The 23860-nt window shown below is 55.7% G+C and overlaps 7 protein-coding genes across 7 annotated transcripts; 4 read left to right on the forward strand and 3 right to left on the reverse strand.

Annotated features, from left to right (window-relative positions):
* Window positions 1-421: 421 nt before the first annotated feature.
* Window positions 422-1495, forward strand: VDAG_08025 (adenosine deaminase; the record flags this gene model as incomplete). Its single annotated transcript, XM_009652791.1, has 1 exon — window positions 422-1495. One exon carries the CDS (start codon window positions 422-424, stop codon window positions 1493-1495), a length of 1074 nt encoding a protein of 357 aa, XP_009651086.1.
* Window positions 1496-1605: 110 nt separating this feature from the next.
* VDAG_08026 (ATP-dependent permease PDR10) lies at window positions 1606-6369 on the reverse strand (the record flags this gene model as incomplete). The annotated part of the gene is made up of 4 exons (XM_009652792.1): window positions 1606-2864; window positions 2923-3433; window positions 3483-5550; window positions 5611-6369. 4 exons carry the CDS (start codon window positions 6367-6369, stop codon window positions 1793-1795), a joined length of 4410 nt encoding a protein of 1469 aa, XP_009651087.1. The 3' UTR covers window positions 1606-1792.
* Window positions 6370-8947: 2578 nt separating this feature from the next.
* On the forward strand, window positions 8948-10246 carry VDAG_08027 (uncharacterized protein; the record flags this gene model as incomplete). Its single annotated transcript, XM_009652793.1, has 3 exons — window positions 8948-9023; window positions 9128-9811; window positions 9882-10246. 3 exons carry the CDS (start codon window positions 8948-8950, stop codon window positions 10244-10246), a joined length of 1125 nt encoding a protein of 374 aa, XP_009651088.1.
* A 233-nt stretch (window positions 10247-10479) lies between these two features.
* VDAG_08028 (NADH-cytochrome b5 reductase) lies at window positions 10480-11724 on the reverse strand (the record flags this gene model as incomplete). Its single annotated transcript, XM_009652794.1, has 4 exons — window positions 10480-10578; window positions 10942-11279; window positions 11333-11410; window positions 11463-11724. 4 exons carry the CDS (start codon window positions 11722-11724, stop codon window positions 10480-10482), a joined length of 777 nt encoding a protein of 258 aa, XP_009651089.1.
* Window positions 11725-12443: 719 nt separating this feature from the next.
* On the reverse strand, window positions 12444-14444 carry VDAG_08029 (uncharacterized protein; the record flags this gene model as incomplete). Its single annotated transcript, XM_009652795.1, has 5 exons — window positions 12444-12745; window positions 12805-13052; window positions 13106-13339; window positions 13393-13704; window positions 14050-14444. 5 exons carry the CDS (start codon window positions 14442-14444, stop codon window positions 12444-12446), a joined length of 1491 nt encoding a protein of 496 aa, XP_009651090.1.
* Window positions 14445-17760: 3316 nt separating this feature from the next.
* VDAG_08030 (metalloproteinase) lies at window positions 17761-18940 on the forward strand (the record flags this gene model as incomplete). The annotated part of the gene is made up of 3 exons (XM_009652796.1): window positions 17761-17980; window positions 18043-18858; window positions 18921-18940. 3 exons carry the CDS (start codon window positions 17761-17763, stop codon window positions 18938-18940), a joined length of 1056 nt encoding a protein of 351 aa, XP_009651091.1.
* A 1213-nt stretch (window positions 18941-20153) lies between these two features.
* VDAG_08031 (uncharacterized protein) lies at window positions 20154-23150 on the forward strand (the record flags this gene model as incomplete). The annotated part of the gene is made up of 6 exons (XM_009652797.1): window positions 20154-20192; window positions 20290-20382; window positions 20454-20539; window positions 20607-21316; window positions 21378-22370; window positions 22426-23150. The coding sequence occupies 6 exons, from the start codon at window positions 20154-20156 to the stop codon at window positions 23148-23150; spliced, it is 2646 nt and encodes an 881-aa protein (XP_009651092.1).
* Window positions 23151-23860: the final 710 nt, after the last annotated feature.

Here is a 23860-nt window from a genome sequence, read left to right on the forward strand (position 1 = left end):
AGTCTGGCGCCTGTGAGGTCGATTGGGGTGCGCTCCATCTCTTCAGCCATTGACATTGTCGATCATTGTCAATTACTCCGGCCGAGTGCTCTAGACTCCGCTGTCGGCCGATGGGCATGGGGCATGACTTATCGCTTTTGCGTGTGATTGCTGCAAATTGAGCGACGTGCCATCTGCTATCACCTGCGATTGTCTCTGGGCACAAAACGACGCTGCCATGTAATGCGGTTGGAGCCGACGGCGTCGGGGCGGGCCCGACAAAGTTGTCGATCGTAGATAAGATCAGGAGCTCCTTTCAGAAAGGAAACAAAACGTCTCTACCTTGACTCATGATATGTGTACCTCAAATGTGTCCCGTTTCCCAAAGTGACATGCTTCCACGTACTTGTCCACGCAGCTGTCCGAACGCCGCCACATCATCATGGACGGCCTCGCGATATCCCCCTTCATCGCCTCCCTCCCCAAAGTTGAGCTCCACGTCCACATCGAAGGCACTCTCCTGCCCTCCCTCCGCTGGTCCCTCGCCCAAAAGAACAACATTGCCCTCCCGTACCCAACCTACGAGGCCCTGCTCGCCTCATACGCCGTCTCCCTAACCCACCGCCCCGAGCTCACAGGCCGCACGCCCGGCATCCCGACCTTCCTCGAAGCCTTCGCCGCAGGCTGCGCCGTCCTCGTGACGGAAGACGACTTCTACGCCCTGGCCATGTCATACCTCGCCCGCTGCGCCGCCATGAACGTCCGCTACGCCGAGCCCTTCTTCGACACCCAGGGCCACGCCGTCCGCGGCGTCGCCCCGGAGACGGTCCTGAACGGCTACCTGCGCGCCCAGCGCGACGGCGCCGCGAGGTACGGCGTCCGCTCCAGCTGGATCTACTGCTTCATCCGCGACCGGCCCGTCGACGAGGGGCTGGCCGCCTACGAGGCCGCGCGCCCGTGGGCCGCGGGCGCGGTCGAGGGGGGCAGGGGTCTGTTCCACGCCGTCGGGCTCGCGAGCAACGCCTATGAGCGGCCGCCGCTGTTGTTCGAGGAGGGCTTTCGCCGTGCCAGGGCGGATGGGCTGCGTGTGACGATGCATTGCGATTTCGGGCAGAAGGACACCCACGCGCATGTTTCCGAGGCGATATTCGACGTGTGTGGTGGCCGGGGCGCGGAGCGGATCGATCATGGACTCGATGCTGCTGACGACGAGAGATTGATGGCCGGTCTTGTAGAGAGGGATATCGGGCTGACGCTGTGTCCGCATGCCTACCACCGGCGAACGGCGACAGAGGTGTTGTTCCCGAAAATACGAAAGCTCGTGTACGGCGGTGTCAAGGTTTGCATCAACAGTGATGACCCTGTGTACATGCACGATGTATGGGTCGATGGGAACATGCAAAAGGTGTATACATATTGTGGCATGAGCAAGGCGCAGTGGTTCAGCTGGCGAGAAACGGCGTGGACTTGGCTTGGACGAGTGCTGAGATTAAACAAGCGCTGTATAAGGAACTAGATGCAGTCAATATAGACGACTAATATCCGGCCAAGGCTTTTGGGCTCGATGCTTGCTCTTTTATAGAGAGAATGATCATGAAATGTCACAGTAGCCAGTTTCAAGAGCTTGTGAAACACAAAGTGAATTAAGTTAGATATGAAAACAGACCCTGTCCGGAACTCCCTGCAAGTAAAAGACTCCGTACTCTGCAGTACTACCTCCACCACCATTAAAAGGATTGTATCAAGAATACACAAAGAAACGTGCGAAAGAGACTCGATCACGAATCATCCCCTCAAGCCTTCTTGGGCTTCTTCACATTCCACTTCTTGACGCGGAATGCCCAGTATGACACAATAGCAACGAAAATATTAAAGAGGATGAAGGCCCACATGATGCCAAAGTTGCGCCACCTTTCCGAGTAGAAGATCCTGCTACCAGCAAGGTACTGGTCAGCCACGGTGAGTGAGCAGTAGCGGCAAGAATCAGTGTCGTTAGGGTTCTGCAGCACGCCCGGGGCTGCTCGAGGAAAGCCTGGAGGTATTCGCCGCACGTCTGACCGGAAGGCGGGCTGAAAATGGAAACCTCGTCTTGCGAACACGTGACGGGTCGATCGTGTAGCTGCGTTGAGACAATACCGCTCACCCAGTAAGTGAAGGGCGAGACGCGGTACATGAACATCCAGAATCCAGGAAGGTTGTCGGGCGTCTGCAAAACACCGCAGAATGTCAAGCTCATCAGAACTAGGAGGGTGACAACCGCGGAAGCAGTCAGGGCATCCGGGAAGGCGGCGATGGTCATCTGTGCGAACGAGCTCGCATAGAGGAAGAGCTGGATGCAGAAAAGCAAGACAAGCCCCTGACGTGCGGAAGATTGGACGCCGATGATAGGGTAGTAGAAGCAAGCGTAGATCAGAATAGCCGTTACAATCTGGTAGGGAATCTCGACGACGACGTTGGCAAGCATGAAAGCCTTCCAAGAGTAGGCTTTGCTGGGACGTTCGCGGACTTCGTACAGAGCGCGCTGGGTCAGGAAGTGAGGCTGGATCTGTTGGACGAGGGTGGAGAAGATAGTGATGACCATGAAAACGCCGAAGATGACGTTTTGCATGCCAGCGAGAGATCCCTCAGCGCCGTAGAAAGAGAAACCGATGAAAAGACCAGCGGCAGTTCCGAGGATAAACTTGGAGAAGACGTAGCTGGGCATGCGCCAGTATTGTTGGAAGACGCGATGCGTAACGGCAACGAGCTGAGCGGTGAAGGGCATGGCGAATTCAGAGTGAGCACCAGCCTCGTGCTCACCAGCAACTGGTTCGGCAGCCTTCTCAGCATGGATGCGTTCAAGCTCGTCTCGGACGCTTTGACGCTCTGGGCTTCCGTTCCAGACGCTGTGCCAGTCTTCGCCCTTGGGGGTTGGTTCCGTTGTTGACGATTTCAAGCATGTACTCAGCCGGGTTCTCGTCGTCGTGACATTTGCGAGCGCCGTTGGTCTCGAAATAGTCGAGGAGCGTGTGCGAGTTCTCTCCAATGTTGCCAAAGTAAACCGTCTTGCCGCCAGCTGCGAGGAAAAGCAAGCGATCAAACTGCTGGAACAGAATAGCACTGGGCTGATGCACAGTACACAAGACAGCCTGACCCGCATCTGCGAGCTTGCGCAGGAACGCACAAATGGCCCAAGAGCTCTGAGAGTCAAGACCGCTCGTGGGTTCGTCAAGGAAGAGAAGAAGTTTAGGCTTGGCTGCGAGCTCGACGCCAATGGTAAGGAGCTTGCGCTGTTCAACGTTGAGACCCTCTCCGGGAATACCGACAACGGCATCAGCAAAGTCGCGCATGTTGAGCATGTCAATGACTTCCTCGACAAAGGCATGCTTCTCAGCCTTGCTCACGGTCTTGGGCTGGCGAAGCTCAGCACTGAACTGCAAGCTCTCACGGACAGTGGACGTCTGAAGATGGAGATCTACACTGGTCAGTAAGGAATGAGAAACCTGGAGTCACGCGGAACATACCTTGCTGCTGAACATAACCCGTCTTGCGCTGGAAGCTGGCATCCAAAGGCTTCCCATTGACAAACATGTCGCCAGTAATAACGCCCATGGTAGTTCTCTGGGCCAAGACGTCGAGAAGAGTTGTCTTGCCAGCACCTGAAACACCCATCAGGGCAGTCAACGTGCCTGGCTTGACCCATCCAGAAACTTCGTTGAGAAGCCGGCGCCCTTGGCCCTTGATCTCAATGTCATAACACACGTCTCTCCAAGTAAAGATATCCTTCTGCGGCTCAATCGATCCAACGTTGGCACCAACTTCCTCCTTGGACGCAGCCTTGGCAGCCATCTCTTCATTGGCGGCGCCGCGGTCGACGCCGTCTTTGAGGTGGCTGGGAACATGGCCGCGCTGGAATACAAGAACCTCGGCAGAGCTGCTCGTCGTCGAGTTGAGTTCGGTGGCTGCGAAGTAGATAATCATGAAGAAGATCAAGAAGCCGATGAGAATACCAAAGTTGCGCCAAACGTGGGAGTAGTAGTAGTGATAGTTCGTCTCCATAAAGGCGTCACCACTCACAGTTCGCTGTCCAGGGACGGAACCCACAGTCGTGCAGATCCAAGAGTCTCCGACGGGCGGCGAATAAGGCGGAACAATGGTGTCACACTCGTAGTTCTGGCCATGGAACTCATTGGCGATCAGGATTTCGAAAGCGTAGAAGATTGGGTTGATCCAGCGGATCCAACCGAACCAGGGGTGCATTTGCGGGACAGTGATGACGAAACCGGTATAGATGACTAGTGCCAAGACCATGACACCAGCCAACATCATAGCTTGCGAGACGGTCTTGGTGACAGCTGCGAGTGTCCGGAAAATGGCGCTCATGACGAAGGTTGAGATGTACGTGATCAGGAAGAAGAGGAAGAACTGTCCAGGTTCCGCTCTCAAGCCGGCAAGAAAGTAGAGAACGACGTTAAACACAGTCGAAGTGATGAACTTGATCGGTATGTCGGAGACGATTCCAGCTATAGCTTCTGCTGCGGGATGATAGAAGGCATACGAGGCGTGCTTTTCGACGATCGGACGTTGAGAGTACAGGTTGTTGATCTCAGAGATGGCAGAGAGAGCGCTGATCAGGATGGCTTGGAAGAGAACGGATCCCTTGCCAAAGAGACCTGCCGTTGTATCTGGATTCTGGTGAAAGACGGAACCAATAATAAGAGCAATGACGAGCTGCATGACTGCATGGCTTGCAGTCGCCGAAATATCATTCCAGATACGCTGGTACGCTCGTTTCGTCGTGAGTTTGACCTGCATGGCCAGACTGACTGTATATGGCGACTTGGGGCGGACGTGCCTCGACTGTCTGATGTTTTTCTTCTCGCGCATCTCAGAAATGGTCTGGCCGTGGGCATCAATGGGGAACTCTTGTTGATGCTCTTCGATCTCGCGACGAAGAGCCTCAAACTCAGGAGATGCGAGCCAGTACCGCTCAAACTCGTCCGAGGTACGCGGCACCTTGTTCTCCATGCCGTTGCGCGCTTGACGCTCCTGTGGGTTGGTCACAGATGTAAGGAAGTCACCAGTAGTCTGGCGCTGGGGGCAATGCCAGCCCATCCCCTCAAAGTACGCCTTGGCGTCGCTGGCACGGCCATAGAAAATCTCGCGACCCTCGTAGAGAACGACGGCTTTGTCAAAAAGATCGTAGATGGCCTGACTGGCTTGGTAAATTGCCACAGCGTGGGCAGAGCCGGAAAAGTCAGCAGCGAGCCTCAAAGACTGGACGAACTTGAGAGCTGTTGCGGAATCGAGGCCACGGGTGCTGTTGTCCCACGCCGCCATGGGAGAGCCAGCAAGCATCATTTCGGCGATACTGACACGCTTCCTCTCGCCACCCGAAACACCGCGGATGAAGTCATTGCCAACCTTGGTGTTGTAGGTGTGGCTCAAACCACAGACTGCCATGACAATCTGAGCGCTTCTTCTGTGATATTCCTCGCGAGAAATGCCGTGGATGCGGTGCGACGGTGTGCGGACGGCAGCAGCAAACTCAAGGGTTTGGCCGACAGTCAAATGAGGGAAGTGCTTGTCGACCTGAAAAGAGCTCGAGTCAGTATTTCTCCTGCAGGCAGGACGGGACGGGACGGTTCTCACCTCTTGGTTGTAGGTTGTTTCACCCTTGAACTCTTTCATCATCTCCTTCTGCGGAATGCCGTTGTAGTGCACGACGGACTTCTCGTCCATGTGGAGACCATGGAGCTGGCCTGTGATGGTCTTCAGTAACGTGCTGCAGCCGGAGCCAGGCCTGCCAAGCACGATGAGAAGCTCGCCGGTGTTGAGCAGGCCATTGAAGCTGCGGAGGATGGGCTTCGGCTCCTTCTTGCCGAAACTGAAGTGCTCTCCCAGTTTGAGGGGGGCTTGGAGCACGGAGGCGACTGTTTGCTGAAGCTGCAAGGCGTCTCCGGTACCCGAGACACTCAGGTCCTTGAACGAGACGCCGGCCGACTTCAAGCTGATACCTTCTTGCCGCAAAGCTTCGATGGTATTCTGTAGCCACTTCTTCAGGTCGAAAGACTTGCTGGTAGGGTCCATGGCCGGATCGCTGTCACTTTCAAAGGAGTCAGGGACCTGTCCCTCTGGCAAGGACGCCAAGGATTGCCGGCGACGTTGCGACATGGCCGTGGCGATCCTGCGCAGTTCCCTCCGGTCACCCTCCTCCATGATGAGGGTGGAATCCCGGCGTTGGAGTCCATTGCCTTCTCCATATGTGGCGTCACTCTCGAAGTGTTTGTGGTGATGCCGGCTAGAGGAAGTGATGGGCGCAAAGGCAGTCTCGGTGGGCGAGTACTGGTCCGTGTCGCGGATGGGCGACTCCTCGCGAGGCGGATCAGCAGCTGGCGAGTGCCCGTTCATCGTGAAGACGACGGTGCGCTAACTAATAGATGTTTCGATGGTTGTCTCGGCGACTTTGATGTGAGTGGTGTGATTATCGACGGAAGCCTTCCCTCGGCAAACAGGCAAAGTGAAGAGCAGAAATGTAATTGGGAATAATGAAAGGGCAAGTGACCCAGATTGGGGACGAGCTGCATAGATAAAGTATGGCACCAAGAGGCTCGGGGAAGTCCCTGGAAGCCGATTGGAATGAGCCCATCGTTCTGTTGTTTGCGGACTTGGGAGAGTGCGCCGTGTATCGACCAACATAACATGCCGACAGAACACCCCGGGCCTCCGTTCTGCTCAGTGCTGGGATGGCCGCCACAATGGTAGACCACAGCGCGCGCTAGGGCATTGCGGAGAGCAGGCGAGCGCCGAACATGTCGTCACCCTGCATCCAGCTCAGTAGCTAAGGCAGCTCAGAGTGCCATTTTTTGAGCTGCGGCCCATCGCCAGCGCGTACCTGGCAGTATTGAGTTCAGGCTCGGGGTGCTGGTGCATACCGAAAGCGTCGAGTAAGTGCGTTGTGGTTGTGTCTTAGACCCTTGGCTAGGTCTGGAACAGTTTGGCAGGGTTCCCGGACACCCCCAGCTCGCGGCTCCAGCAAGGCTCAGTATGGTGGGTTTGGTGGGTTTTGGTGGGTCGGAGCATTGGGCCAGCAAAAGTCGGGCAATAACCCACCGCTCAATGTTGTGACGCACATGCTATTACCTATACGTACGCTGCTGAGACAGCACCTGTCGATGTCTCTACCAGGTGAAATGCTTCCAGCTTGCAGAACGGACGGGCGCCTCTCGAAGTATCACAGGGGAGGCCATCAGTAAGCTCGGGTCAAGGATTGGCGGATGGCGTCCATCCAACAACGTCGTTGCTGACATTCCGACTAAGAATGCACCAACCGGCCGGGCACGTATCTTCTCGTCGCACTCATTCGTCCGTCGATGCTTAGGGTATTCTTGATGTGTGATGTGGCGTATTAGCCCGCTTCTTCCAGGCTGACGATCCATGGCAGGGCCAGGTAAGGCCACAAAAGGGCTGAGGTGTTGCGTGGGCCAGGTGATATCATGGCCCTACCTGACGTCGAGTCAGTTGTGTCGGAGTCGGAGCGCCGGAAGCAACCGAGGCCCGCGTAGATCGCCCCTCTACACGGGCGACGCGCAACTGCCAGACCCTGCTCTGGGAACACTTTGTCAGCTTCTGACGGGGTTTCTGATGGCAAGGGAACGGCCAGTGAAGGACTCCGACTGCCCGGTCCCTTCTCCAAGCAGGTGCAATGTACCCGTAGCAACAGCGGGATTTGTCTGTTGCAAGGCCGACACGGCCGACGAGCGGCCCGGTGCCAAGTCCCTGGTCCGTGGATGTCGAATCAAGTGCGTTTCGGGGACATACGCGGTCGAAAGACCCGATCTTCTGGTCGCGGTCGTCGCAGCGGGTGATCGAAGATAAAGTCGGTGACTTTTTCCTCTCCCCTGTGGACGTTGTTCAAAGCGAGCAACGTGGTGGTGGTTTGATTGTGCGCGGATTCGCTTTCGTACCTTTGAAATCGAAATTGGGCATTCCAGATGATGCCTTGTCGGCAGGCAACTCGCTGCTGCCACAACAGGGGTCTGTTAGCGACTTTCGTCATCATGATGAAACATTGTCCTGATGAAGAACTGATCCTCTTTTTGAGAACCTTGTGGTTTGATGGGGAAATTGGGCGACTCGTTGTGCTGATGTTATGACAGTGATGTGATGATCATGTCGAATTGTGTAGGTGTATGCAAGTGCACTTGAAGCGACCCTGGCTGCTTCCTTCATGTGGAGGCCGCTTACTTCATCGGTCATCAATGTGTCGGACCCGAACAGAACCCGATGGTCAGTAGGCGCAAGGTCTTTGCAGACCAGGACCTCTGCTCGTAGTCAGGCGACTTCGAAACGTTGAAGCCTTCCAAACAGCCTAGCACTTCTCTGTTGATATGTTCAATCACGCTCTGGAATGTTGTCACCCAGACTGGAAGGGTACACACAATGTTGGCCCCATCAGAATTGGACGGTGGGGCACCTTCCCGCTCTTCTCCCCCTGCCCCACATCACCAAACAGCGAGTACCTTACCTAGATGGATGTCACCTGTTGACAGATGTGAAGTCAAATTACAGGCATCAGCAAGTGCTTCAAGATCTTTGGGGTAGCTACCGCAGATGCACATCCCACACGGCATCATTGTACTCGAAGAGAACATCACGCAATGCCCCTCACATGGCAATGTAGTCCAAGACCCCACCAGCCATGCTCATGTCAGAATCGATCATGCACCTATTCGCTGGCACCTGCTCCTTGCCCCTGATGTGGCCTTCGTCCATCGCCGAAAACCCACCTGCACGTAGCCGACGAGGCAGCTGCAAGTCTCTTTCCTCCTGCCGTCCTCCCACTCCCGCCAAGGGACAAGGACGCGGGGGTGAGGCCTCTTTCACCCCGCCCACGATGATCTTTATTCGCGACATGATTTCCCAAACACCACGTTAATATCCTCAAGCTTTCAACTCGGGCGTTCTTGACCGCTCACTATCCTTTGACATGTCTTTCTTCGAACTGGCCGCCAAGTTTGGCGGTCTCAGCACCCAAGAGTCGGATGACCACGAAGGCTACACAGGTAGGTACCTAGGCTGGACCCCTGATGTCTCATGACAATTTCAGTCGCCGCATGCAGCCCAGTCCTCTCGCCCATCTTCCCCAGGCTGATTTGCGCGACTCCAGGGCCCAGAGACTACGGCTACACCCAGACCACCGCTTACGAGAGCGGCTACGATGGCGCCCCACCGACAGGCTACCCCAGCGGCCCCCAGCGAGGCCAGGCCGAATACAAACGGTCCCACGAGGGCTACAGCACGAGTGACCCGGCAAGGGCCTATGTTCAAGACAGCGCATATGCCGCGCCGCCGCCGGCAGATGAATACCACCCCCAGCAGTCTGACTTTGGTGGCCGCGACTGTCGTCCTGGCTCGCCGGCGCTGCCTGACGGCTGGATCAAGCGCTTCGACGAGCGGCATGGGAGATGGTACTACGTGGACGAGACAACAGGCACATCCCAATGGGAGCCTCCCAAGACGGCTGTTGATGATGGAGAATACGGCGGCTCGCAGCATGCTTCGAAGGACCAGGTCTACGACGCTCATTCAGGCGCTGGTGAAGCAGCTGGCTACTACGCTGGACACCATTATGGGCAGAATGCCGCCCTGTATGGACAGGCCCCTGTGCAAGACTACCGATTCGGCCAACACGGTGGCGCGTCCTATGCCGAAGGGTATCACGGCCTAGAACAGCATAGACCTAACCTGGCGGAAAAGCGCCAAGGAAGTGGGTACGGCGGTGCTCTCCTGGGTGTCGCCGGCGGCTTAGCTGTTGGAGCAGTGGGCGGAGCTCTCCTTGCCAACGCTCTAGGTAAGTTTTTTTTGCTCACGATTTGTCCTATATGAAAATGGCCGGGACATAATCTGACAAGTCCAAGAAGGTTCTGATTCCGAACCCGAAGCTGCAGAGGCCCCTGTCGAATATGCTCACAGGCCATATGACGAGGCAAGATACGACAGTCATGACTATGGAGCGCCGGTTGCATATGAAGACGATCGAGATTTCGCTCCATATGAAGAGCAGAAGCCGTCACCTGTCTCTGACAGCGAAGAGTCTCAGGAAGATACCGGGTCGTCTGAGTCCGAGTCTGGAGACGATGAAGTAGAAGCAGAGGAAGAATTTGAGAAGCAAAGTTCTCATGAGTCTCCTGGCTCTGAGTCAGGCGATGACGATGGTTCTGGCCATGAAGATGAGGATCAGGAGTACCCAAGTGGTGATGACGACGAATGGTCGGGAGAGGAATAAATGTGGCTGTTAAACCAGGATTTGTCATGCCGCAAAAACGAGGTTCGGCGCCGAACCCCGCTTGGGCATCCCTACGACCTCTTGCTTTTACCTTCGTACATGTCAACGAAAAATACCCGCACTTGAGGTGTGGTATTCAGTTGGAGCAAGGCGTTGATGCAGATGGGTTAGCATGCGGAAGCTTTATAGTATGGCATCCTAAGGGAGTCATAGGACAGCCTCAAGATCTTTGGTTAGACTTGGTCCAAGAAGACACCTTGGTTGAGAGGGAAGGTTTCGAGGACAGAGCGGTAGTTGTCAATTTTAGAACGATAATGCCAGAACCTCCGGTGCTATGTAGTGTTCTATGTCTAGTATTGTACATCAGAAATGGCACTCGCAATCTCTCGCGAATGCTTGTCTAGGGAAACACGCCTGGGGTCACAACCTGCTGCGATGAGCTTCAGTGACCTGCACCAGATTCGTAAGAAATTGTCGTGGGTTCTCCCCAGAAAGTGTGAACCTGATCCTTTCGATATCCCAACTGTCCCAATACACCTGGTGAACCCTCGTGCCAACCAGCGTCGCCTCCATCGCCGCTGGTCCGCAAACAAGACCTTAGTCTCTTGCTTAGTGGGATTTGGCGCAACCTTTTCAAGAAGCGCCTTCGTGACATGACCCTGTCGGAGTGGAGAGCCCGCTTCCGGCCGACTCACGGTGTAGATGGCTTCAAACCGACCGGGAAAATCCTTCTCGAAGGCGTCAAATTCGGGTTTCAACAGGGCATCCGCGTCCGTATTGATGCCGAACACGAGCGTGATATTTGTCTTGTCTTCAGGATTCCGCAGGATCCCCTGGGTTAGCTGATAGATTGGCGTAATGCCAGCTCCGCCAGCAATCAGTGTGACGTGGGGAATGGCATTCGGCTTCCATGCGGGGCCTTTCAACCCAGCAGCGAAGAGGAGTGTCTCGCCGGGCGATAATGAGTGCAGGTGCGTGCTCTGCTTTCCGTCTGGATACAACTTCACAAGCAAGTCCAAAGTTCCAGGCTGATCTGCATCATTGTGAGTACGAGCCTTGCATGGACGACGCAGTAACGAGCAGTACCTGATGGGCTGATGGGTGTATATGGCCTTGCTACTGGGAGCCATCGGCCTTTCGGCCATGATATGGTCAAAACGGCGGCTGAGGGACTATTAGAGGCCGTTTACCCGCCATGAGTCTGATTCTTGCTTACAGGTGAGAGCTAGCCCGCTGACCGCATTTTCGTCTGGTAACCTGAAACGGAGACGCTTGGTGTTGTGATTGACAACTTCGCTGCTCTCTAAAGGTAACGAAACGAAAGCAGGACCACTGCCAAACACCTTTGATGGGCTTCCCGAGTCCGCATGAGCGCTGTCGGTCATCATGCGTGAGTAAATGCCCAGACTGATGCCCCCGGCAGCAATGGCCGCAACAGCTTTTGTCGGCCGGATATGACGTAGAAAAGTAATGGACATGGTGAACAATGACTTGGAATATGATCGTTGAACAACTTGATAGGCTCAAATGTCAATTCCGTGGGTGGACAGGCTGCAGCTGTTTCTATTTATCTCACCGGGTGCAAAGCTCGGCCTCATGCCGGACTTCGGACATTATTGGTGGCAGGGTGCCGAGGGTACCTCCGCAGTCGAACTAGATCAGAACCCCTACAAACAGCACACCGGAGCCAGAATATCGTATAATGCGAAAGAGAGTCTTCAGGAGCGCCGGCAAACTCCTGTTCCCTCTTGCGCATTGATTCGATACTTTGGTGGTTTTCCCTTCTTTTCGGTCGCGACGTACGGCATTGGTGATGTTCACTAGCCGGTCTTACCGTTTTCAAATAAGCACTCGTTGGTCAAGCCAAATTTCACACAGGCGAAGAAACACTGCGTGAGGAAAACATAAACACTTATCTGTATCATGAGACTCGGTTTACTTTTATTGCAACCTGCACGCCATACTGAAGATTTGGCGTTACTTGTCAGGGGACCCTGCGGGTTCCCTGCGGAGCCGCCAAGCAGGGGGTCGGTCAGAGGCTAAGGGCTACGAGAAACGTATATATATAGGCTGCGGAGGGCCCTCCTAGCTGCGGAGGGCCAGGATCCAGATGTATTCCGACCCCCGACCTATCTTCCATCTGCTGCGGACCAACTGTGGAAGACCTCTTCACTTTGTTCTAAACAACGCTCTGAAATTACTCTCGCTTCAGACCGACTTTGCCAACGCCCCTGAGTCCCCAGACACTAACAAAGCAGGCCATCAACTGCATCCCAAAACAAAGCCAGAAAACCACACGGTATCCTTCCATGATAGCTTCAGGCGACTCCTTGTCCTCAATAGAAGACTTGGCTGTGACTCTGTTCGAGGTGACTGCCATGACCATCAAGCCAACCGAATGCCCGAACTGAGCGACTGTACTAAAGACGGCGCCTGCCAGGGCTTGTGTGCCCTCAGAGAATGCATCCGTAATGATGAGATTGGCGACCGTAAAAATGACTATGGGACGATCAGTTGCGTTCACAATGAGCTTGTATCCCGAAGTTCGGGGTTCCTACCGTCAACGCTGAAGGGGCACACGATTGCGGCCCAGAAGGCAGCGACCCAGAAGTTCCAGGCCGGATCAATGAAGGCCATTATGAGCGGTGCAACGCATGTCAAGGCTGCCGAAACCGTAATGAGGAGATTGGCGTTGATCTTATGAACAAAAAGTCCTGTGAACAGGTTGAGAAGAATGCCGACGACCACCTCGGGAAAGAAGCGAATGGCCGCGTCGAGCGCGGACAGCAGTTGGACCTCTTGGAAGCTGCAATTCTGTCAGATCCGAGCATACACAAGCCAAAAAAACGGACTACTCACAACAGACTGAGGAAGTATTCTACACCATTGAGCACAGCGTATGTGAGAAAGACGAGGAGACAGATGGTGGTGAACGCTCTCTTGCGCCACAGTGAGTTCGGTATCAGAGCGATGCGACCCGACTTCTCACGGAAATGCATCCAGAACCCAAAAGAGACAGCGGATGTGCCAGCAATGCATAGCATGACAATGTTCTCGGCGTTCTTGGCCTTGGCCATGTTCCCGGTGATGACCCTGTGCAAAGCATCAGCCATGCGGACGAAGACGGAACGCCTCGGTAGACTCACGCAAGGACATAGGACGTGATCCCCAGCGCCGCCGATATGAGACAGGCGCCAATCCAGTCGATTTCGCGGAGGAATCGTGGCCAGGTGAACTTCTCACGAGGGGTGTCCTGCGGCAGAAGCCAGATGCTCACCAAAAACAGCAGCCCCATCAGTCCGGCTGTAAAGTAGAAGGCAAAACGCCAGGTCAAGTACGTGTCTACGACAACGCCGCCGAGAATCAACCCAAAAGAAAACCCTAGGGGCTGGCTGAGACCGACGCAAGCGAACCCAACATTGCGCTGGCGTCCCGCGATGAAGTTGTTCGTCAGGATGCTGATAGTGGTGGGCAAGCAGAGGGACAAGGCTACACCTTGAAAGGAACGAAAGAGGATGAACCGGATGCCATTGTCGGCGACGCCGGCTGCTGTGGTAAAAATAGCCAGCAAGAAGCAGCCGATCAGGTTAATGTTGCGGTTGCCGATAAAGTCGGCGACTGCGCCAGCAACAACTAAGCAGCAGGCGCTAGCTAAACTGAGAGGATTGTCAGAAAGAGGATGAACGAGGATTAGCTGTGGACGAAGCAGAACTCTTCTTACGGAAAAACGGATGCTGGCCTGTCACGGTTGATGTTAGCTTCAGACTGTGGAATCGTCATCGTTTATCACTATAAAGACATACCACAAGAGCAAATGCGGTGCCAGTCCTAGATCCCGTGCAATCGTGGGCAAGGATATTGTCACAAGCCCGGTGCTCATGTTGCCAACAAAAGTAACACCAGTGAGAATACTGATGACCCAAGCCGCTTTTGCCCTGGACACAATCCTCACATTGTTGGGTTCCGCGATCTCCAGCATATCCTGCGACTGCTGAGCGAGGTTTACAGTCGGTGAGGGCACAGCCGTCGGCTGCGCAGCGGCCTTTCGAGAGGGCGCAGAGAAACGTCGGAGCAAGGATGGCGTTCGGGAAATCCAATCCCGGATGGAACTTTTTTTTGAAGTCATGCTGCTGGTTGGGGAGCCAGAGGGAGGCTCACTCGCGACGAAGAGACCGCGAGACGGAGTCTTGGGCGTCATGTCGGTAGGCCGAGAGCTGAGGGGTAGCGTCAATGAGCGATAGGTGTCTCTCTGTCGTTGGTTCCAGTAGGCTTTTTGCAGGCTATTCCCGACATGAGGCTCGGGAAGAAGACTGAGATGAGATCCGGATGATGATTGCAGCTCAACTTATAGTTGGGATGAAGGTTGGAGGAAAGCCCTTGATCAGTTGGCTGTGACCCGCCCACGCCTTGTCTGTCATCCATCGACAGAAAGGCGTGAGCTAAGTTGATCCCACAACGTCTTAGAAAATTTGCCCAAATCCACTTAACAGCGATGGACAAGAAGAGTTTAAGATTCAAATATGATTTTTCGTCAGTCAAGAGGAAGCTGAGACTTCGTCGTATTTGCGCTACCTACGCTCCGCAGTGGTTTGCGGGCCAACCCAACTCGGAGTGTTCAATAGCGGGATGGCTGCTGTGCAGACACATGATTACACGGCCTTTTACGGGGCGCTCCAGGCCCACATGGCGCCAGGGTAGACACCCAAGACCCTGGCCGCGAAAGAGGCTCATGGAGTCAGAGACCCAATGCTACCGATGCTTCCATCCCTAGGCTTTGGCTTCTCGCCTGGGGATGCTGCTTAATGTACTCATCCAAACGCCTGGGTCGATGCACAGGCGTTGAATGCAACGCTGGGCATACGATGCGAAGATCCGATCGCTACAGACATGGTGATCGTCATACAGCCCCGATCCTTTGGACAGTGTACCAAGTTCCAGACCAAGGGGTAGGGACACATTTGACCTGAGCGACGTCACCTGAATTGTCAAATTCGTTTCGAATTACCGAACCCGCAGTATTGACGACGATTGTGAGGGAAGTAGGTTGCTGACGGCCTGCTCCTTAACTTGATATACCCAATTGCTCCCTGCAGCAAGAATTTAGATACAACGCCATGACTACAACCAATGAAGAATCACAGTCATGTTAACCTTCTACTAGCCTAGTCATGGTGGCCTCGTTGCATTAATCATGTCAGTTGGCCGCGGCTGAAAGTTGTGAAGTCAAAAAGCACGGCAATGGTACGTTGCTGATCAAACTCCAAGGTCTGCATCACCAAGACTCCGACAACTCCGTGTCCAATGGAAATGAGGAACAGACTAAGAACCACGAGTCAGTCTTCTGAGAGAAACTATCGCTAATTGTAGGCAGTGGCAGTTCGGTTTATCTCGGCACGAACCATGCATGCCCTGGCATGGAGACCTGCCTTCTTGGGGATGATCCAACATGGGCCATGAGGTGGCAAGACGTACCGGCTCAATCAAGATCTTCACACACATCAGAAACTCCCAAGTTTTGATCTACTCCAGGTCAGAACGTTCGCAGCGGCACCATGTTGCCAGTATAAGAAGGTGACAGCATCTAGGTGATTGGAGTGCAGCTGTGTCGCAAATCGCTAGGCTATTGCTCAACAACTCCAGAGTTGCAGTCGCATGTCCTGTGGTGTTGTCTTCTGTAGGCCAGCAACATGAAACAACGCATGCTGCAAGCACAACGTTTCAATGGCACACTTCATAGTGTCGAGATTGGCAAGTGACATGACAACTTGTGCAAAGCGCCATCAGTATTACGGCTTCGCTTGCTATTGGTCATTCGAAGTGCGTCGTGTGATAGGAATGCATTATGAGGCACATCTTGGGCGTCGTCGCGGACGCCTCGCTGAGTGCCGAGCAGCTATGTGTGGGAAACGTCCAGCCCTGCAGCACGGCATATGTATGGATGCAACACCCACTTACTGCTCTGCAAAGGGACGCACAGTCCCAACCTTTATTTATTCGGATAAGCAGCGGATAAGGGCCAACTTGACACCGGTAGTCTCAATGTCGGGGTTAACCCCAGAGAGTCTCCAGTCAACGACGTGCAAATGCCATGGGCCTAGTGAGCGTCACCTGCCATCTCTGGTTAACGGAACCTCGAACTGCGATACGGCTAAGGCTAGCTCTTGGGAGCAGCTTCTCCGGGACTTATCGTTGTCGATCATTCTCCTTGAACTGATCGAGTTGCTTCTTCTGGAGTTAGACGCTGTTGTGCCCGTATCGCTCTACCGCACATTGCAAAGCACCAACATTCGCGGCCTGCTCCCCGCCCTGGCGATTTGAGACCCTTTTGCTTGCTGCTCGCATGAACACAAAGATTGTGATGGATCCATGTGAGGAAAAGCAAGTACCGCAATACGCACTCACCAAGGCCCTCCTCCGGCTAAGGGCAAATCAAGGACCGACTGCGGCTCTTGGCAAGTTGTCTTCCTTGCCAAATATGGGAACATATTCCCGCCCGCAAACGGAGCACAAGCCTGAATTCGGTGCTGGCTGTAGCTCTAGTCTGGACTCGGCACTTGGTCAGATGAGGCAAGCCTCAAACCGAGTCGTTTGCTGGTGTAGAGCGATCGTCGTTGCTTGACGGGCCTCCTAGCCACGGTTAGGGTGGGAGATATTGCGGGAAACGCCTGAAATAAAGACCCAGCCGCGGCATACGAAACTGACCAAGGAGATCTTCTTTCTGTTCATTGGCCGTTTGGAGCAAAATAGGGAGAGTAGAGGGGCGAGTTGGGTAGCATCACTGCATGCATCTCTATCACCATACTTGCCTCCTTCCCAGAAAGGCAAGGCCTCCGCTATCGCCCTCAGACCCCCCCGGATCTTGATCCCCTCCCGCAAGTGAATCGGATCTACAACCGGTGTCGGCCCCGGCCGCGCCTCCAATCGTTGTCTCTATCTGCCGCAGCCACCAGCCTGATCTTGAGCCCCAGATATCTCGCACTCAAGCTCACCTGTCATGCTACCCCACACATATCCCAGGAATCCGAGCTGCATGGGGCCAAACAGGCTGCGTACACCAATGAAGCGACATGGTCGAACTGCAATCAGAGCGCCATTGACGGCGTGAGGCGCTTGAAGAGCCTCCAATGCCTCCGAGTGCCACCATTCCCGACTTCCTTCCTAATGTGGCTGCTGTCCGGCAGAAGCAGCGCTGGCAACACCATAGCTAGGCTTGGCGATGTCACTCAACTACCGGATTGGAGCCTGCCAAGCCTGTGGGGTGCCACGATGAATCGGAGGTAACTTCAATCAACAACTTCAACTCCAGCATCGCGTCGAGTAGCCATCAGCCGGGGGGGTTGAGAAGCCAGGATCTGGACCCTGGACGAGGGTAGGGGAGGCGACGAGCTTCGGCAGACTATAAGAAGGCCCACGATGTCCCCCAAAATGTAGTACAATCTCGAGAAACTCATCTCGCGGACAAAGCATCACTCAAGACTCCTTCTTCACAAGTTCTTTCGAGCCCCTCGGTCATCATGAAGTTCTCCGGTCTCCTGTACCTCGCCACCCTGGCCTCCGCCGCCTCTGTTGACCTCAGCAAGCGCGACAGCCCTCTGGATATCAAGATTGAGAAGGTCGGCAACACCGTCATCAAGGCGAGCATCACCAACACTGGTGCCTCCGACCTCAAGGTCCTCAAGACCGGCTCGATCCTCGATGAGCTCGAGGTTGAGAAGTCCGAGATCTTCTCTGGCTGTGCGTGCCGTCCAACACTTTCCTACGCATGCATACGATCCTTGACTAACATGCACCAACAGCCAAGAAGGTGGAGTTTGATGGTGTCCGCCTCCAGCTGGATACCACGGCTCTCAGCGAGGAGTCCTTCCAGGTCCTCGTTGCCGGCGAGACTGTCGAGCTGACCTGGGACGTCGCCCACGTGCACGATCTCAGCGCTGGTGGCGAGTTCGACATCAGCGCCAACGGCCGCTTCTCCTATGCCGAGAGTGACTCGACCGAGCTGACCGGCGTCGCGACCTACGCGTCCAACGTTGTGCACTCGACCGTCGACGGCGAGGAGGCCGCCAAGGTGCGCCGTGACTTCCACGAGACGATCAAGCGCGCCGTCGTCCAGAGCGACTGCACCGGCACCCGCCGCACGGCGACGATCAACGCGCTGTCCAACTGCCGCAGCCTGGCGCTCGCCGCGGCCTCGGCGGCCTCGTCCGGCGCCGCCGCCAAGATGACCGACTTTTTCAAGTCGTCGACCACGGCCACCCGCAACACGGTCGCCGGCGTCTTCAACCGCATCGCCTCCGAGTGCGGCAGCTCCACCGGCGGCGTCTCGCGCCAGTACTGCACCGACATCTACCCGGCGTGCTCGTCGGGCGTCATTGCCTACACGCTGCCGAGCCAGAGCTACATGGTCAACTGCCCGTACTACTTCTCGTCCTTCCCGGCCCAGAGCCGCACGTGCCGCGCCATCGACCAGGCCACGACCACGCTCCACGAGGTCACCCACCTGACCCAGATCCGCGGCACCCAGGACTACAACTGCTACGGCTACTCCTGCGTCCGCAGCCTGTCGGCCTCGCAGAACATCAACCACGCCGATACCTACACCCTGTTCGCCCAGTGTAAGTGCCGCCTCCTGTTGTATGGTAGTGTCGTGGTGATACGGAAGCTGACCCGATTTTAGCTATTTACGCTGGCTGCTAAGCGTCTCGCTGTCGTGAGGTTCACAAGGCCGCCATGTCGGTTTGGGGATGGGGTGCGAGGTTAGTTGACGGCGATGAAATGTAGCTCAGGTGTTTGATAGAGGCTCCAAGGGTCGAAAGAGGTATGATGATGCAGCGAGCTTGGATCTTTGTTTTTTTCTGTCTTCTTGGATATCCACGATGGGGTGTCCAGTCGGGATGGGGCTGCAGGGGTGTCATGGATGTGTAACGAAAGATGACCAATGATCAAATCTGCTTCTCATCATCTGAAGATCCAAAAGCTGTGTCCAGTTGTGTGACTGTGTCGCATGTTCATCGCTTCAAGTGTAAGGCGATGGCCAGGTGGGCGAATATCAGGTTGGCTCATCCGTTTGTCAAGCTGCCATTGGATGGGATAAACTTTCGCAATGACGGATGTGCCGCGTGTCCATGCGATCCCAGGCATGATAATATTCGATAAAGACCATGACAGAGGAATGCTCGGACGTAATGCATAAAATAGAGATGACCGATCTGTGGTTCACTGCCCAACGATGGTCCCATTCCATGGGCTTGATCACATGACTCGAGGCACTCTGGCACTGCCACGTCTGTCCCTGCCTTCCTGGGGAGAGCCTGCTTAGGTACCTAGGTACGTACCTGCGTACCTACATGTACGTGCCTAAAATGAAGGCCCGCAATGCGTTCGTCCCCCCAGACTCTCTTCGGCCAATAGCAAACCTCGCATCGTGTATGATCTCATTCGTCCTAGCGCCATCCCAATGGAGCGCTCGGCCCAGGGCCGTGGCTCCCGTGACAGTCTGGAGCTCCACCAAGCTCCAGGCGCAGCTCCAGGCGCAGGCACAAGCAAAGGCACAGGCCTGCCCGCTGTAAGCAGACCTGTCGACTAATTACCTACCTCTAGGTACCTTGGGTGTGAACTGTGGCCCGGGAGCGGTGGCAGGCCAGCCCGCATTGATGATTCAAGGCCCAACCCAACCCAGAACCTTTCCACTGCATCTCGCGATGCTCCTCACCTTGGCCCGCCACCACACACACACACACACACACACACACCGCAGCAAACCCCCAGCCACTCGTCTTTCGCCCTGGGCCATTGCACCCGCAACCCCGTGTAGACCGCATCGCTATGCGTGCGATCTCTTCGCCTTGTCCACGTTACTGCATTTTCTGTACATGATTCCCCGCGCAGCGTCTACGAGCTGACCAACACAATGGACGACACCACGCGCACCGAATACCCGTCCATGCTTGTGAGCGCCCATTCCCACCTGCTGCCACCCTGCCATTGCAGCTGTCGAGCTTCATCTTCGTGTTCACTCGCTGACCTTTTTTTTTTATCGCCTCCAGGGATCCCTCCAGCCGACCCAAGCTGTCCACGTCCTGACCGAGCGAGTAAAGAGGATAAACAAGATCAATGGCGAAATCGCAGAATGGCTCCAGGTACGCCCGATGGACAGGTCACTCGGAGATACACACTGGCCAATTGTATGCTGAACAGACTTCTCTCTCAGGAACGCCGCAAGGTGGAGGAGCAATACGTCTTGAGCCTCCGCAAGCTACTCCAATTCAAGGTTCCCAACGCCCAATCCGAGCTCGGGTATGCTCTTCACATCCCCTCTTCGACTCTCTTGGAGCTCTCTTGCGTGTTTTCCCCGTGCTGACAGAACCGCCAGCGTCTTCCAGGCGCCATGGGACAAGATCCTCCAAGCCGTCGACGCAACCGCGCAGTCACACCACCAGCTCGCCGCCAATATTGACAGGGACGTCGAGGCCCCATTGCGCGCTTTCGGGACCAAGCCGGAGATGCAGGAGATGATTGCCACCTCTGGCAACCTCTCCGGCATGGCGCGCGACCTGGACGAAGCACAGAAGAAGGTCGAGACGTTGGGGAAGAAAGGCACAAAGGGCAATGCGCAGAAACTCGAGGCCGCCCTGTCCAAGTTGAACTCGTCGACGCAACAGTGGGACTCGTCGGCGCCCTTCATCTTCGAATCGCTCCAGGCCCTCGACGAGCAGCGCGTCAACCAGCTGCGCGACCTCTTGACCCAGTACCAGACGCACGAGAGCGACCAGGCCCAACGCAGCCAGGCGACGGCCGCCGAGACGCTGGCTTCCATGCTGGAGATCAGCACCGAACTCGAGATTGCCAGCTTTCAGGAGCGCGCCACAGCCGGAAGGCCGAGGCTGGAGAAGAGGCCGTCGACGCGGCAGACTTCGCATACCGCAGCCGGCCAGGGCCAGAGTCAAAGCCTAGCACCACCGAACCACAGCCAGATTGCCGATGACACGACAAGCGAGCGATCTGTGCCCGTCGAGCATAGGCCGCCACCACCACCCGAGCCCAAGCAAGAGACAAAGCAGGAAGGCAAGACAGGTATGCGTTCGCGTACACGCGAGAGAGATGTTCCGACATGGCCCACTGACCCTATGAACAGAATCCAAGCTGCGCAGTCGCATCGGCACCATGCTCGGCCGCCGACGGCAAAGTGTCCACAGCGGCTTCGGGTCGCTTTCCCCTGGAAAGTCTGGATCCTTTGGGCGCACGGGTAGCAGCCATGGCCGACCAGGACTGTCACCTAGGACATCGTCAAGCAACCTTGGAGAAGCGAACAACCGTTTGTCCATGCTACCCGAATCACCGAGCGCGCCGAACCAACCGAACCCGCCGCAGACGATCCGCGAATCGGACGAGCGGTCTCCGCATGAGGGTACCAACGGCGTTGCCGAGACCACTGGTCATGCAGCACTCAGCCAAACATCATCAGCCGCGGTCAACGGCGCAGACACCGTCGATGTCTCAGACGTCCCTCCTCCTCCAGGACCGCCTCCTTCGCAGCTGCGGGACACGGAGAACAAGGATGCTGAAGGCTTCACCGTACCTCCGCCAGCGACGGATCCCATCTCCCAGGCGCAACGGGAAGCAGCCGAGGACAATGAACAAATGTTCAAACTCAACATTCAGAGCTCGCCGATCCAGGAAGAAGACCCCGAAGAGAGCCAGGCGGCTATAACCAACGTCGCCAGCACCCTAGGCAAGATGAGCGCACCAACACGAAAGATGGGCACTGTGAGGGGCAGGCGTGATGTTAGGAACACCATCTACGTCCCTGCACCGCCCGGCCGGGATCTCACGAACGAGAACCCCTTCCCATCGTCGCCGCCGCTGCTCAGCCAAACGTCTCGCCCCTCGGCCGTAGCCACCCTGGCGTCCGAGGCGAGCATCGCTGCCACATCTGACACGCAGTCCATTCGTTCGGCCAACTCGCTCAGCAGCCTTGCTCACCAGAAGCACCCCGAAATGACCGGACCTGGCCTCCACTCGTCCATCATCGAGACCGTTACAGCATCCTTCGAGGATGGAGTGGTTAAGAGTGCCAAGATCAGCGGCGAGATCGCCTTCTCATACCACGGCGACTCGGATGCGCCAGGTAAGCCCCCTCTCGCGGCATCATGAATGATAATCCACCGCTGACCATGGCGCAGAATCTGAGAGCATTCGTATCAACAACTTCCCCAACCTCGAAGTCATCGGACCGAACCGCATCTTTGTTCACAACGTGTCCCCTGAGCAACCCGATCAGTTCATACTGAACCTATCTCACCTGAACAAGACGGCCACAGCTTTCACCTATCGTGTTCACGACATTGCCGGCTCGGACGCGCCATCCCTCGCGGAGCATGCACCACTGCTTCTGCGCCCCGCATGGAAGCCTCAGGGCGACAAGCTCGGCCTGCTCCTCCAGTACTCCCTTAACCCCGCAGCCAAGGTGTCGGGCCCTGTGACACTTCACAATGTCGTGTTCGTCGTCACGTATGAGGGTGCGCGAGCGTCCGGGGCGCAGACCAAGCCTTCCGGTACCCACCTCAAAGAGAAGCAGCTCGTCTACTGGCGTCTCCCCGAGCTCACCCTGACCTCCGAGGTGCACAAGATCGTCTGCCGTATCGTTGGAGCCGAGAACGGGGAACCAAAGCCGGGCCACGTCGAAGCGCGATGGGAGTACACTCCCGCTGAAGGCGCCGCCCTCGGCAGCGGCATCTCCGTGTCCAGACTTGAGGAGTCGAAGGGCAAGGGCAAGGACGTCGCGGCCGCAGAAGATGACCCTTTTGCCGACGAAGAACTTAACTCGCCTGCCCTGCCAGCTGACCAGAGGTGGGTCGACGTGCCGCTTGTGCGGAAGGTCGTCAGTGGAAGGTATGAGGCCAAGTGAACCGTCGTTCGCTGACCATCATTTCCCCCTTTGGCTCCTTCAGCGGAGCATTCGAGTTCTATCCCACAACCTTTTCCTTGTTCCTTCCCCCCCTTTCCTTTAACGTTCAGCATGAGGATGAGAGACGGTTGTTCTTGTTCACGCAGGGCTTTCTTTGCACATGTACATTGGCGGCTTGTTGTATGTAGAGTCGAATCATATGTGTGGGACCGCCATGTTGGGGCAGTTGTATATCTGATGCTTGCCGACTGTGACGTGTGAACAGATGTTGGAGGCCTGAGGCGATCTCAGTTTCGACAACTCAACGCTCCGCTTGCGCCAGCCTCACCTACCTACCCACCTAAAGTACCTCCTCAGAGCATGTTTCCTTTGACCATCATCTGCCAATACCGCTATTTGGATTTCAGACCTTCTGAGAGATTTCGGACTGCAAAGACGCCTTCCTGCACTCTGCCCTCGTCCCAAAGATTCGAGGAAACCACTGCCGTCTGAATCACCTCCCGCTTCCTTCACGTTCCGCGAATCGGGGCACCTGCACTTTCACTGCTTCCGGAGGTGGTATCGAAAAGGTATTTAAAGCAACTCACACTCTCAAACCTATTCTGTTCCCACCCAATGCAGACCACCTCTCCCACCATATCCTTCGTCCCATCCTCTTTCAGCTCAACCTTGATCTAGTCTTCTTTCATTGTTGCCTCTCTACCTTGAAC

Source organism: Verticillium dahliae, genomic scaffold (assembly GCF_000150675.1).
Source record: "Verticillium dahliae VdLs.17 supercont1.18 genomic scaffold, whole genome shotgun sequence".
In the NCBI taxonomy this organism is placed as follows: Eukaryota; Fungi; Ascomycota; class Sordariomycetes; order Glomerellales; family Plectosphaerellaceae; genus Verticillium; species Verticillium dahliae.